At 37.5% G+C, this 15,481-nt stretch overlaps 1 protein-coding gene across 1 annotated transcript in view; it reads left to right on the plus strand.

Annotated features, from left to right (window-relative positions):
* The window catches only part of nudcd1 (NudC domain containing 1), a 72,195-nt gene that overhangs the window by 49,103 nt on the left and 7,611 nt on the right, over nucleotides 1-15,481 (plus strand). Inside the window, exon 9 of the mRNA XM_055017698.1 lies at nucleotides 14,913-15,072. Coding sequence (XP_054873673.1) covers nucleotides 14,913-15,072 — 160 coding nt within the window. The remainder of the gene's footprint in view (nucleotides 1-14,912; nucleotides 15,073-15,481) is intronic.

A 15,481-nucleotide genomic window follows, 5' to 3' on the forward strand; every position in this document is an offset into this window, starting at 1 on the left:
AAAGCCCAGACCTCAATCCAACTGAGAATTTGTGACTGGACTTGTAAATGGCTTGTCAATCATGATCCATGTGCAATCTGACAGAGCCTGAGCAGAAGAATAGGGTGAAACTGCAGCATCCTTGAGTACTATTCATACCGAACACCTCCAGGACCTGTCATTTTGTTGATTCTTTGACTCAGTCGACAGCAGCCTTCAACAGAAGCTGTGGAATGATGGAGGTTTGCAAACATTTAATCAGGAATGTATCACAATGAAATATCAGGCCTATATCATTTTTCTGCTTTTTTAAAGTATTGGGAGATTTGTTGCCGCTACCGGAAGAAAAACTGCGTCCTTGTCCTTCTCCAAGGTAAAAACGTGCATGTTTTTTGAATAGTAGGCGATCTATTTTAGTTAAGAGGAAAAACAGGCTTACTGGCTCACAGTCCAAACATGGATTTATTAATGCATTTTTCATTTGTATTTCAAGGACGTGACAGGTATGCTTTCAAAATTAGCATAAAAACGCGATTAGAATGCCGAATGACATATTCGTAAAAGCACCTGTTTAAACCTCACCTCTGTGTTTTGAAAACACTGAATAATGAGTAAATGTTTTTCTTCTCGCGGATCAGATATATGGCAGATTTAACAAAAGCTGTGTTCATCTGTGAACATTGCTGACGTTCCTCTTTTAGTTTTCTCCGTTTCATTTGCACAAAATAATTTCTGTGTTTATGGCGAAGAGTTCCCCCATCACAAAAACACTCAGAACAGTCAAAGATGAACCCTTTCATTATGTAATGAAAGGCTAATAATAAGTAGTGAATATACAGTGCAGTGGTTCTGCTCAGACAGTGATGAAGGACTTGATGCGAATAAAAGCCCTTTAATGATTCGCCATCCATTTACTCTGCAAATATTACAGCCGCTGCCCTTAAATAAGGTGGATTGTAGTCGCACTGGTTCCCTTTTGAAGGACGGCTGGGTGTGTTTGTTGCATGTGTGTTAATGTGTTGTTGCATAGAGGTGTGTACAGAATATCATCCAGGAAGCCTTACATTTCTGTCCTTTAGCGCCCAACCTCATTGTATCCACCTTAATGCTTCCACCGCTCGCCTGCCCACCAGGATGCACGCTGACCTTCTTTTAATGAAACCTTTCAGCTTAAAAGCTTGGCTCCTCCTATTAATTTGGCACCTTTTGCTGATGAGGTTCAGATCCCTACTGAAAAGACAGAGAATGATGTTATATGCGTTTCCCAGACGGAAGCTATGAGTCATATCCACCAGCCATGTCTGCAATACCTTTTACAGCGGAATAGATCTCAACATCTGGTACCTGTAGGGCATTAACAGCATATCGAGGCTTTCTTTAGAATAACTAGATTTACAAAAATTTAGGAAAGTTTTCTTTTGTCATTTAGTGAAAACCCTATCTAAATCCAATGTTAATCATTTTTACAATATGGAGTTTGTATGTTGAAAACCAGGAAGTGAAGATGTTAGTTATTGTAGGAGCTTCAGTTTAAGAGGTGAAACGTCTTTAAGAACCTACAAAAGTGAAATGTCTTCAAGAACCTATAAGAGAAGTCCAGTTTCACCTCACACAGAGGTGAAACGTCTTTAAGAACCTGGACTTCTCTGAACTCAACGATAGGTGAAATGTCTTCAAGAACCTACAAGAGTGAAATGTCTTCAAGAAGGTTTAAGAGAAGTCCACTCTCACCTCTCGTAGAGATGAAACGTCTTCAAAAACCTGGACTCCTCTGGACTTGTTTTGTAGGTTGTTGAAGAGGTGAAACTCGACTTCTCTTATAGGTTCTTGAAGACTTTCACTCTTGTAAGTTCTTGAAGACATTTCACCTCGTAGAAGTGAACCGCATTTGTAGGACTGTGAACATGATATATGATATGATGAACACTTGTTTATTCCAAATTGCAGCAAGCTTTACTATCTCCAGTTTTAGGTGGAATAAACCTTCTTAAATGAAAGTATTTGGCCAGAAAGTACAATTTGGTCAACAGTAAGAGGTGGAACAACCAGGTGCTACAGCTTATCTACAACACATTTACTGACATCATGTAGAGAGAATAAGTTTTCTACATCTTTTGGAACTGATGGAGCCACAATGCACCCAACAGTCTAGCACTACATTTACCTTGTAACAGTACATCTACCCTCTACCACTAAATCTACCCTCTAGCATTACATTTACCCTCTAATACTATATTTACCCTCTAGCACTATATTTAACCTCTAACACTATATTTACCCTCTAACACTATATTTACCCTCTAATACTATATTTACCCTCTAGCACTATATTTACCTTCTAGCGCTACATTTAGAAAAAAATGAATTAATAGTTACAGACATTTAAATGGTAAGATAAGATATAATAGAAGATTCTCTCTGCATACTGATTTTCTTTCGAGATATAGAGCCACACATTTTTAAATGGAATTTTTTTTTTTTTTTTTTTTTAGAATAGGTGTTTTGCAGATAAAACTTTTCAAAACCGTCAACTTATTTTTTTGTGGAGTGGAAATTATGAGAGTTTATCTGTTGTCAGCTGACAGTTTGCTGCTGGCTGAGAGTTTTAGCTGTCAGTCTTTATGCTCCTCTTCTGGTCTGTTTGCTGCTGCTGAATTTACCTGCAATTTCCTGCTTGGATGAGCCAGAATCTTCGCTTCACTGTCAGGGTCTGAGCTCTGAACACCATCCAAGTTTACATCTGGAAATTACTATCAAAATCCAGTTAGGAGGGCAGGGTTAGCACAAGGTGACAAAAATATATGAAAACTAGCAGATTTCTATATATTCTAGCCATTTCCTCTAAAGTTTTGTCTAACTAATGATGACAGGTCTTTATAGCATACGTCTCTGGTATGAATGGAGGTTTATACCCTTGTAAAACATCCATATGGGTGTTTTTTATATGCTCAAAGAATATTATGAGTGAAATAAGCTGTCAACGCCATGGCTGAACATTTCGACCTTGAAACTACAGTGTACCAACAACAGTCTCAAAAACACAGATTAAGATTTTGGGGGTTTTATATGTTTCCAACTGGAGCATGTTTGGTTGAATTAAATATCGCCAATGTGTAGTGTAGTTTTATTGTTTTAGCAGAATAATAGGTGAGCTGGTGTGCTTCAGCTGCAATGAAAAAGAGACAGGGATTACACAGATCTGCACTTTCTAGAGAAAGCAGAGAAAATCTAAATTATTTTTTTGATTAAAAAAAGTTTATTTTCATGACATGAAAGACACAAGTCAGAAATTTTACAGCTTTTAATAAAAATAAACCTACCAATGGCGTCACTGTAACCATGACAACAAGTGAACACTACGTCAGCTGCCTGCTGACGATCACATGATTACGATCCTACTACAACTCAACCATCGGAAATAATACAAGGAACAGTTGATTAAATTGTGGGGATGTTTCTGAGTCCCATCAATTCTCGCCACTACATGTTTATGTCACGCGATTCGGTATCCATACATAACGTACACATGCATAACACACGCCTGTGCTCAGGGCAACGTCATTTTGTTTGTGGGTACATCTATATTAAATGGACACATTCTGTGTTGCCGTGATTTCTGAACATCAATAACTAAGAAACAAACATTGCATTTCTGACAATGCCATATGGGGGAATGAGCAGCCTTGGCAGACTACTGCACTTTCTGAGTGCTGTTCTGGTTTTAATAATTAATCAATTGGTTTTTTGTTTTTTTTTTCTGAACCGACAACCAGTTGACAAAAACTTTGCATTTCCAAACCCCAATGAAGTCTCACATCACCAGTCATGAATAAATTATATGAACTTTAGTCATTTTATTGTGTAATTACGACCTTTTCCATGGTTCCAAAAGGTATATTTTTCCTTTTCTTCTTAACTAGTCAAAGTATAGATGCGAGAAAAGCAAAAAAAATGAATTTAATGCTGCTGCTGGAAGACAACCAGCAACTTTTTAGGCGCTCCTACTTGCTGCTCGCTGCACGAGCTGACATCACGAATCAATCAACGCACCTTAAATGTCAATACAACAACTCTGCCCTTTTGTTTTTATTGGCGATTTTGCTTGACCTTTAATGTTGACTGGATCCTCTACTGCCTAAAAAAAAAAAAAGTGTAGAAATTTCAACTGGATGCAAACAGACTATTTGGAGACGAAATAAGTTTCAGATCAGCAGCTCTATATTTATGGATTTACTTTACAACATACCTTTAAACACTCTGTTGGGGTGAAGATATTTGAAGCTGAAATTCAAAAAGATCTTCAAAACAATGCCTTAAACTACAGCAGGGATTTTTTCCTCGTTCTCGTGAAACTCTCTGTTCATTTGAAGTGATGGTTGTTGGTTTTTCACCGCCGAGTTCAGTGTGTGAAGATACGAACATGGTGTGAAACTGGCTTCTTCTCGGGTGTCGCTGCTGTAAACCAGGACAAGCCAATCAACATCTTACAATAGCAAGTCACGGAGAGCAGGTCTGATCTCTGGGAATGTTCTGAATGTGAAACTGATCATTCCTGATTGAAAGCCTTTGAGACTATTTAAATCCGAGAGGCAGTTTTACTACCACACAGCTACGATCATTTACCAAACTGTCGGCCATCATTTATGAGTGTCATTTGGTGCAACTGGTTTCTTTAATGTCAGAAAAAATGACAAAATCCAGCATCTCGGGCGGCAAAGGGTGAAATTAAAAACCATTTAGTCCTCCCCGGTTAAGGCAGCGAGCAGTGTCCTTCCAGGAACATGACGGCAGCAATGATGATGATGACAGATTTGGCGTTTCAGCTGTTATGACAGACATCTGGCCTTCTGTACAGATGCATTTGTTTTTGCCTTGGTGCTCATGCCAGCCTCTCACTTCAAGTCTCCATCTACAAAGCCTATAAACCCTTTGATAAAAAAAGAAAAAGTGTTCACTAAAAGCTTTTTTCCCCCCAAACTGAAAGCAGGTACGACTAATTTATGAGTACTTTCCTATACAGAATACAATTACAGAATCTCATATAGTGCATTCATTGTGTAGCCTCTTACAGCCAGGAAATAGACTGTCAAGTATAGCAATGAATGCACATTTCTACTTTCTGCACATCTCATGCTGTTCCTCAGGTGTTGGATTAGAGGATGTAGTGAAAAGCTTTTGAAACAACAATGAAACTGGACCTTGTGCTTTCATCAAACTGCTGTTTTCATGGTGAGAAATTAACCATCAGAATCAGTATTTAGTGTTATTAGTATCTAATATCTGTATAGAAACGTATTTTTCCTGTTAACTGGGTCGATGCCTCAGGTTAGAATGGATACGTAGGATTTAGGGGGTCTATTGGCAGAAATGCAACAATGTTTTCTTCAGTGTATGAGGTGCGATCTAAAATTCCAAAGACTGTGCCTGTAAAAATCTGAAAGTGTTCCAGATATAATTTTGGCTGCTGTCCTTATCCTGTATTTTTAGTCGTCCGAACAGCACAGTATGTGAGATCAGAAAATTGCAAGACTGTGCCTGTTTAGCTGCCTTCCCTATCTAAATAGTGTCCTGGTGCAGCGCTACTCTGTGCCCAGTGCTCCTGCAACGCTGGTAACGCTTCCTGGAAGTCCTGTTATTTAAACTCAAGCACCATCTGCACAATCTCAGTGTTAAAATCCAATTTAGTATTCATAAAAGTTCCAAAGAATGTTCCTATAAATATCAAAAACTGTCCAGATTTCAACTTTGCTGCCACCCCAATCAAAATAGCATCCTGGTGCAGCACTACTCTGCTCCCAGTGCTCCTGCAACGCTTGAAACGCCTCCTGGAAGTCCATTTATATAAACATGTCAAGCACCATCTGTGATCTCTTAAGCTATGTCAAAACAGTGATTCTTCAAGTTAAAATTCATATATGAAATGTTGCATAAAGAAAAACTGACATATCCAGGCTTTCTTTAAGCTAGCTGGCTAAACAAAACCTAAAACCCAATCAGAGATGATGGGTATCAAGATGATGGTTATAAACTTTCTTTGCTAACATCAGTTTCTGAGCACGCTCTCATAAAAGAGACTCTTCTGCACAAAACTGGCCAATGCCATGCCTCCTTCTTCAGTTACCAGGTTGTTATAATGGAAAGATATGAAGAATATTAATTTTTTAAGGATTGAAAGCAACACGGAATGCTGATAGAAAACCACTACTGGTGTAAGTTAATATATTTATTTTCCTACTCAGTCACTCTCAATGCAGCTGCACGTTAGAATCCTTAAATTCTAAATTTAATTCATTTAAACACGATGCTCATGAAGTACATTTCAGTCTGAAACTGTCCCAGGAGGGAGACGGGGAATTTGCTTTCATTTTTGGCCAAATCGAAGAGAAATGAATGTAATTGATTGAATATTGTGTGATAAATACCAATAGACTGACCCATTTTCTAATCTCTGTCCTATTAGCTGCAGCAGCAGCAGTGGAAAGCAGACATGGAAACACATCGAGAGCAAACATATCAACATATTTATGCATTTTCTGCATCACCGACTGAATATGTGTGGTTTCCCGTGGCAACAGAACGCATACAGTTTGTGCTATTGTGACTGCACAGATTCGTTCAGTGGAATTAATGAAGCTCAGTATTATGTTAGCCGATACATTGCTCTCTTCAGATGACCCTGTGCCAGACAAAAGGCAGCTTACAGGAAATTTCTACAGTAAAATTCAGTAGAATGGCAGTTCAATCTGATTATTAGACAAAGATGTTTGAGTATCTTGTCACAGTATTTCTTTATTAAACTTGATTAAACCCATAAAAACTCCTCTCTTGAGTAACAAAGTTATATATTTAGAAGTTTTTCCTTGAAAATATTGTGTTCCTGCCTTTAAAAAAGACTTAAAATTAACTGCTGTGGGTACACCGGCTCACCTACGACTCTCTGTAAAACTATTTAAAAAGCCTTTAAGTTTGAATCCTTCTTATTAAGACTGTTGATGCTACACTGTAGCGATGTACAGCACACAAAAAACACCATATGGACACTTAAACAAGAAAAAATGTCCATAAAAACTTTTTACCACAGACATTTTTAAACATCCAATATTCTGTTTGCAGTAGGTCCTCGGTTTACGACGTCCTCGACCTACGGCATTTTGTGGTTATGTCGTCCTCTCCCATGAATTTAATAAGAAAGTCTTGTTCCGTCATTCCGACGTACTTTGTTTGTGATGTTAAAACAAATGTCATCCAGGACCTAGTTGACGAATGGAGTTGATGAATACGTCGTCACACGGCAATATATGATGAAGACGACTTTGTTTACATTAGCCAGTGGTATGGCACATTGGATTGTGCTACATTCGCTTCCTTTGGTTGGGTTGCTTTTTGGAAACTTTGTGCCCTTCATTATGGCTTCCAAGCGCAAGTCAGAGTCTTCTGATGGCAGTGCTTCGAAGAAAAGGAAAGCCATCTCAATGAAAGTGAAATTAGATATAATAAAATGCTTGGAAAAGGGCATAAAAAAGGAACATTGGCCAGTCCAGGATTATGATTTTACCACTGTGTTAGTGTAGGTGAGTGACATAGGTACTTACGTGCATATGTGAGTTCCGACTTGTGGCGAAAATCATGTTATGTCATGCCATAGGAACGTAGGACCCCTGTATTTTTTATTCCTGTAGCTCCATATCATGAACAGCAGGAACCAGACGTTCATGTGTCTCGACTAGTTGGACTAGTCTCCTCTCGGTCCAACTCGCCGAGGCAGACGGACTTGACTAGTTGAGTCCATCTGCCTTGATTAGTTGGACTGAGAGGAGACTGAAAAGATGAGCAGGGAAAACTAGATAGACAATAAACACCAAGCAGGTTGGTGAAGACTGAAAGTACAGACACAAAAACATGAAACTCCAGAACCACAGATTCCTGCAGAAACTTACAGCGACAGGAAGTTCATTTAATGTTGCATATAAAGGTACAGAGAGAGAATGAAAGTAGAAGAGCTCGGCATCTCGCAGGAAGTCCCACAGCAGCATAACTAAGATGGTTCAGGGTCATCTGAGCAGCTCTAACTATGAGCTTTGTCAAAAAGTTTTAATCTCAAAAGGAGAGTCTGTCTTCTTCTTGAAGCCAAACTGGTTCCACAAGAGAGGAGCCTGATATCCGAAGGTTCTGCCTCCCATTCTGCTTTCAGAAACTGTAGAAATCCCAGCGTAAGCCGGCAATCTGAGAGTTTCTGTTAGCATAACACGACACTACGAGGTCTTTGAGATACAATGGAGCTGGTCATTAAAAGGCTTTGTATGTGAGGAAAGTAAATTCTACTGTGGGAGCCAGTGAAGAGAAGCTAATGTGGAGGAAATCCCATCTCTCTTGGTGGTTCTTGTCAGGTTTTTCAACTTAATTAGGAAATCCTTATAATAGTCGAGCCTAGGAAATGTTTTTAAGTGCAGAAAAAGCATCTTTAACTATCATTCATCCAGTCTGATAACAAATTAACACTCAAAAATCACTAAAACTGCTCAATCAGAAGTGTGTAACTGTGGTTTAGTCAGTGTTAATTGACAATTAATTGATTTTTTAGCTTGAAATCGGGATTTAAAACAAATGCAATTGGCCAAACCCAAAGACTGCAGTTTAAAATATATGTTGTACAGCATGTCTGTCCCAAAGTTTAAACTGTTGTGTTCGTGGTTTCACAAATTCATCACTAGTTTTTGATGCTATCTCATGGTGATAACGCTCCATTGCATTTTATACATTTTACACAATGAATATTGAACTGAAGCTTGATTATCAGAAAATTGCATCTTAAATCACATAATCTGCCAGAAAAATTGCCATTACATGTTTTTCCCCTTATTGTTCAGCGCTAACTGGCAGTGGCTGATTTGATTAGCGAGCTAGCTAGCAGCTTGTCAACAGCTAACTACTAGCTAGCTAAGTGTTATTCACTATCTTTAGGTAGAAAATGAATAAAATCAAACATTGTTTCTGATGTTGCAAATTTAGTTTTTGCTGTTGATGTAGCTTGCTATATTTCTTGTGGGGTTCTTTAATGTAGTGAAGCTAATTTAAGCAAGGGAAACGGCTAGCGACGTGGTTTTCACTGTCTTTAGGCCGCAAAAATAATAGACTTAAATGTCAAAATAAATAAATAAGTTGCTTCTGGTGTAGTAAACTACTTTTGCTATGTTGTTGTAGCTGGCTATATTTCTTTTGGGTGGTAGTGAAGCTTGATGTAAGGAAGGGAAATGGCTAGCTACGCGTTTTTCACCATCTTTAGGCAGCAAATGAATAAAATTACATGTTAAGTAAATAAATAAAGTTGCTTTTGATGTAGTAAACTACCTTTTTACCCTGTCAATGTAGCTTGCTACATCTTCAGGGTTTGGTGAAGCTTAATTTAGTGAAAACCGCTAGCTTAGCTTGCTACACTGTCCAAGTAGCTAGCCCAACACATATGACATCACATTTTCAAAATTAAGCCACGCCCCCTTCAATCCAGTGTTATTCACTATCTTTAGGCAAAAAAATAAATAAAATTGAGTGTTATAAATAAAGTTGCTTCTGATGTTGTAATTTTTGTTATTGCTGTTGATGTAGCTTGCTGTATTTCTTGTGGGACACTTTAATGTAATGAAACTATGTTTTTTGCAATCTTTAAGAAGCAAATGAATAACATTAAACGTCCAAAATAGATAAATGAGCTGCTTTTGATGTAGTTACTTTTTGCTATATTTCTTTTGGGTTGTTTCAGTGTAATGAAGCTTATTTTAGTGAAGAGAAAAACCTAGCTTAGCTGGCTAAACTGTCCAAGTAGCTAGCCTAACACCTATGACATCACCTTTTTTCAAATAAGCCACTCCCACATTTGTCATGTAGAGGAACTAAACCTGTGGCAGAAAATGCATTTATATTATTGTAGGAGTCTTTAACAATCAATTTATTGTTGTATGTTAGCGGCTTTCATGCTGTATTTTTAGCTTTTATTATGAGCACACGTAAACTGTGTTTTACTACAAACAGAACCTCATTCTGTTGTACATTATAGCTGCATTAAAATACATTTGAGAGTCTTGCGATAGGACTCACAGCTCAGCCTGTCTTTCATATTTATTCTGAACAGCTTCACTCGTGTTGCAGGTAATATATAACACAGGAATTAGCAGGAGTTTGCATTCTGGATTCTAAAGGATAATCCATCGCTCCTGCTGGCAGGTAAATCCTTTTCATTCAACAATGGCTTAGCGAAGTAAGTCGAGTACAATAGCGATGCTGCCTGTGTTACAGTCTTGTAGGTGTCAGTACCTGCTTATGTTTTGTGGTATTTTTGATTCCTGCAGCTCGTAAACTAAGACCTCCAGTGTTCAGTATGTTTCAGACACAATGTGCAGAACAGCCGCTGTTGGAAAAGGTCTGCAGGGAAATGATGAAATAAAAGACTCATTGGATTTCTTCTTTTTAAGAAACAAGCCACAAAATGTCAGTCAGTCATTTTCTAAAACCTCGGCTAAGCAAATGTGCAGCTGTATGTGAATCACACAGTAACAAAGCTTAGTCACTGGCTGGGAGAAGAAAAGCAGCGTTTTGTTTCCAGGTGATCTAATTCTTGGTAATTAGTTTCCAGTTCCCATATTCTTTTATTCAACAATAATGGTAAGATAGAAGAATAACCAACTCCCACATACTGCCCAGCGTATAAAAGTTCATTATGAGGAGGCTTTCTTTTTAAAGGAAGACCATGTGTATTCGGTCACATTTTAGAACATCAAAAACATTTTAAATATCATCAGACACCCCAAGAATAAGAATAAAGGCTTCAGGTTGTAAAACAGCTGCAGTGAAGATTTATTTTTCCACAGCTACTAGTTCTCTTTTTTCTTTTATACTACGATTTTTAAAATTCTACATTTAGTAGCTTTAAGTGTTTTCAAATGTCAGGTTGAAAACATCAATCTGATATGTTTAAAATTCCCATTTTGTATGCATTTTTGGCAAATTAATTCAAGTTTCATGTGTCGTCACAGTGTTTTCTTCAATGTTCAATTAATTCCTTTTTACCATAACTGTGTAACCTTTGGTTTTAAGATGTTCTAAATGGCATATTTCGCTCTAAAAAAAATCACAAATAAATAAAAATCAATGAGCAGTTGCTGTCCCCGCCCCTTTCAGGAAGAAAACTCTCTCTGTAATTACCAATGACTGTATGTCTGCTAAAATCGTAAGACCTGGGCTTTCTGACACTTCTAACTTTTCATCTAAGTAATTATTTTACATATATGATATAAATATATATATAAATATATATACATATATATGAATTTACAACAAAGCTCTTGTTTTCAGTTGTTAGAATATTAGTGTGCAGTATTTGTCAACATATTTTAGCTGATTTAAACAGAGTAATTTTGACAAATTACTATGTAAAAATACAGATTTTTAGATGTCGACAGTATGTTTAGTTTTGGCCTTTTTTCTGTTTAATGTGTAAAAACTTTTTTTTCCCTGTGATTTTACTAGATATTTTCTGTAATTTAACAAAACAAAAAAATACTGAGAACATCTATAAAATAACAATAAATTGTTTACCAGTTTTCAGTCCTTAATATTCACTATCTTTCTTTCAGATAATGGCAAATATGTGTAAACTAATATTCTTTTAGCTGATTTAAATACAGTACAATAGTTTAAATCTATGGTCACACATTGTAAAACAAAGATTTACTATTCGTAAAAGTAGAGATTTTTAATGTGGACATTTTCTAGTATTAATGTGCAAATTAATGCTTTTTCCTGTGAATTTTGTAGATATTAATTGTAATTTTGCTAAATAGGGAAACTCTGTAAACTAACAGTAAATTGTAAAAACAAGAACCAAGTGATTAGATTCTGGCAGTGATGTGGCTTATAGTCTGGATCCACGGATTTGTTAAAGATTTCTGTATCATTGCCAGATAAATACACTGTAACTATGACAACAAGTGAACACTACATCAGCTGCCTGCTGATGATCACATGATTGTGATCCTACTAAAAATCTATTGCTGCAGACTTATCCAGACTTATCTGTCGGAAATGATCCGATGAACAACTGATTTAATTGTGGGGGTGTTTCTGAGTCCCATCAATTCCAGCCGCCTGCTACATATTTAGATCACGTGATTCAGTATCCGTACATAACGTACACATGTATAAAACACACCTGTGCTCAGCACAAGGTCATTTTATGTTAAAAATTTCATCCATTGGAAATGATACAATGGCTGAGCAGTCTGAAATCATTCTTCTGTAGGTAAAAATATAATACAAGCAATAATGCAAATGATTATTCATAACCACACTGGCACAAAGAAATGGCATAAAAACACATTTATTCTTATACGGGTCATTTTTGACCCACTTATGGAAGAGTGTCTGGTCCAATCACTCGTGCATCTAGGGGTTGATCCAGTTAAATTCACTGCACTTGTTTTTTATCTCTATTGTTTGTTTTTTTTTGTTCAGAAATCATGACTCAGCGGCATTGTTGTCAGTCACCTCAGACACACAAACATGCAGAACCGAGAAAACACAAGTGGCAGCAAAATGAGTTTTAGAGGAGGAGGGATGATGACGGCTCGCTGAATGGCTTGTCATCAGCCACCAACATATGGGCTGGTTTGTGTGGAAATTTCAGTGCCTGTCAAATGTGCACTGAGACGGGGAGGACAACCTCCGTCGGATTGGAAAGACGTGGGTTGACTGGCAGCGAGGGATCGGTGTTCAGATGTCAAGGAGCGATTAAGTCACTGCAACGGTCATTTTCTCTCCAAAGACAAGTGGAAGTGACACTAGAATAGCAGCAGACCTCACAGGGAGAGAATTACGTCAAGCGTTCATCAGAGGGAGGTGGAAGTGAGGCGCAAGGATGTTTAAAGTCATTACATACTGAGCTTTTATCCTCAATGATGAATATTGAGATGGAGAAGATGGCAAAAAGAAAAATGTTTCCATTTAATGATAGAATTCACCTTGTAGGAAGAATTTTTACTAACTTTTATTTTCATTCAGTCAACACAAAGGACAAAAACGGGAGCGAAATACCTGAGAAATATATAGAAATAAACCATACTGGAGGTCAATTCAAAGCTTAAGAAAATAAATCCTTTCTGTTGTGTATGCTATCCCTACAAATCCATCACAATACAAGCCTTGCTACAAAGTGAACAGTTAAACATATAATGGCGATAAAAACCCCTACATACACCAGTTTTTGTGGTTTTACCAATGAGTCACATCATTATTTTGTGAAAATATCTAAAAACTGGAACCTTGTTTTGTCAAACCTGCCACACATCAAATTCCACTGATGTTAGAGCCTCAAATGTTGGTGAAATGTCCACCAAACACTGTATTTTTAGTAGGAAACAAGGATCCATCCATTTATAAACATGTACAGGAACTTTATGGGGTCCCAATACCACCCGTGTTTGAAAAATGTTGACTTTTTTTCTATTTTCTAGGGCCAATAATTATTTATTGTTATCATTTTCCTCAATTTTGATATATTTTAGACAAGCTTTATCATATTTTGAGTCATTTTGGACCATTTTCAAGTCCAAATAGTAAAAACTGACTTACAACACATCAGTTTCTACTGATGTTAGAGCCTGAAAAGTTACTGAAATGTCAACCAAAATCTGTATTTTTAGTAGAAATATGGATCCATTCATATACATTTACACTTGCAGGAACTTTGTGGAGACACAATACCACCCTTGTTTGACAAATTTGCACTTTTCCACCTCGTTTTCAAGTATATATTTGGGAACATTCACTAAGGCAAAATAAGCCTCATATGTTGTTAAATATCAACATGAAGACAACATGGAAGCAGGTTGTAACTTAACACATATAGGGACAATATAAAAAAAACCTTACCTTTTACCAATGAGTCCACATCATTATTTTGTCAAAATAGCTGAAAGCCTGTTACTACATTCACCACACATCAAATTATACTGATGTTTCGCCTCAAAAGTTGGTGAAATGTCGACCAAAGACTGTATTTTTAGTAGAAACACGGATCCATCCATATACTGTAAAAATACACTTAGAGGTACTTTCTGGGGCACCAGTAGCACCCTCGTTAGACAATTTTGCACAATTTATTCCATTTTGTAGTGCCAGTTGTCTCTACTGGAGCCATTTAGTCAATTAGATGTGCATAAACCTGTTCTGTCTGTGTCCTTGCCAAATTTCATGGCTAGAGGAATTAGATTCCTGTCACTATTCCCAAATATGATGCTATTTTGAGGCAGAAAATACAGAGTTCTAGGTCTGATAACATATAAAATTGTCAAAATTCACTCAGAATATTTTACAAGGTTTAGTTTTTGGGTCCCAAATAACAAATAAACAGACAGTGGAGCAACATTGTATTTCTCTGTATCAATCAGGTGTGTTAAAAATGACAATGTACAGTGGCTCTAAAAAGGTTACTGGAAGTACTGAATCCTGAAAATGACTTCCTGGGTATTTTGAGGGTGAAAATAGAAAAATTCCCAAATCTGAAAACTGAAGAATTTCTCAAGATATTTTACAGAACTCAGTTTTGGGTTCCAAATATCGATTGATCTCTCAGTATACCGTGGTTTGCTTTTTAAAGTCAGTCAATCTGATGGACTTTGGATGAGATACACAAGTGATGGGAATAGTAATTCAAGTGCTCTTCATATCGTGGAGGAAGTGCAAAGTAAATCAAATCTAATATCTTCAAAGTACTTTGTGTCTCCACCACTGAAACCCAACCAGCTCCAGGATCACTTCATTACACGAACTCTCCTTTTCCATCCTCATGTCAGTGTCTCACAGCGGGATGTTCTTGACCAGGATGACTAACTGAATCCACTGAGGAGTGATTTTAATTCACACCAGCGTTCTTCTCTCTGCAGGTGAACCTCGGCAGCCATCAGTATCTGTTCACGGTCGACGTGGATCCGTCTGAAATGCCGTGTCTCTGCCTCCGACACGATGTGGACGCTCTGGTGTGGCAGCCTCGACCTGAACAACCCGGAAACATGTGGGAGCACGTCGCCACCTTTAACGCCCTGGGTAAGAGCTGACGCTAATAACACCTCTTATGACGCCTTCAGTCAGGTACATCTGGAAGTCTCATTTAAGGTGTTTGAGGCAGTAATGGACTTTTTATTACCATCATGTGTGCTTGTTTATGCAATCTTCCAGTCTGTCAGTCATGTGGCTGCAGGGCAATGGATAAAATCTTGCAGATGAAACACTGGTTTCAGTGTCTCTGAAAGTGTTGATCCCTAGAGTTTATTAAAAATGATGTGAAAAACATCAAAAACATCCAGTGAGCGGCAGTTCTGTGTACAGAAATGTCTTGTTGATTGAGTCCAGGATGGTTGGAGCTGACAGAAAGGATACAGTAGCTCTGATAATTACTCTTAACAACTTTTGCTGAGCATCAACCAGCCATGTTTGGTTCTGCTCCTGTTTGCCA

Source organism: Amphiprion ocellaris, chromosome 15 (genome assembly GCF_022539595.1).
Source record: "Amphiprion ocellaris isolate individual 3 ecotype Okinawa chromosome 15, ASM2253959v1, whole genome shotgun sequence".
Lineage (NCBI taxonomy): Eukaryota > Metazoa > Chordata > Actinopteri > Pomacentridae > Amphiprion > Amphiprion ocellaris.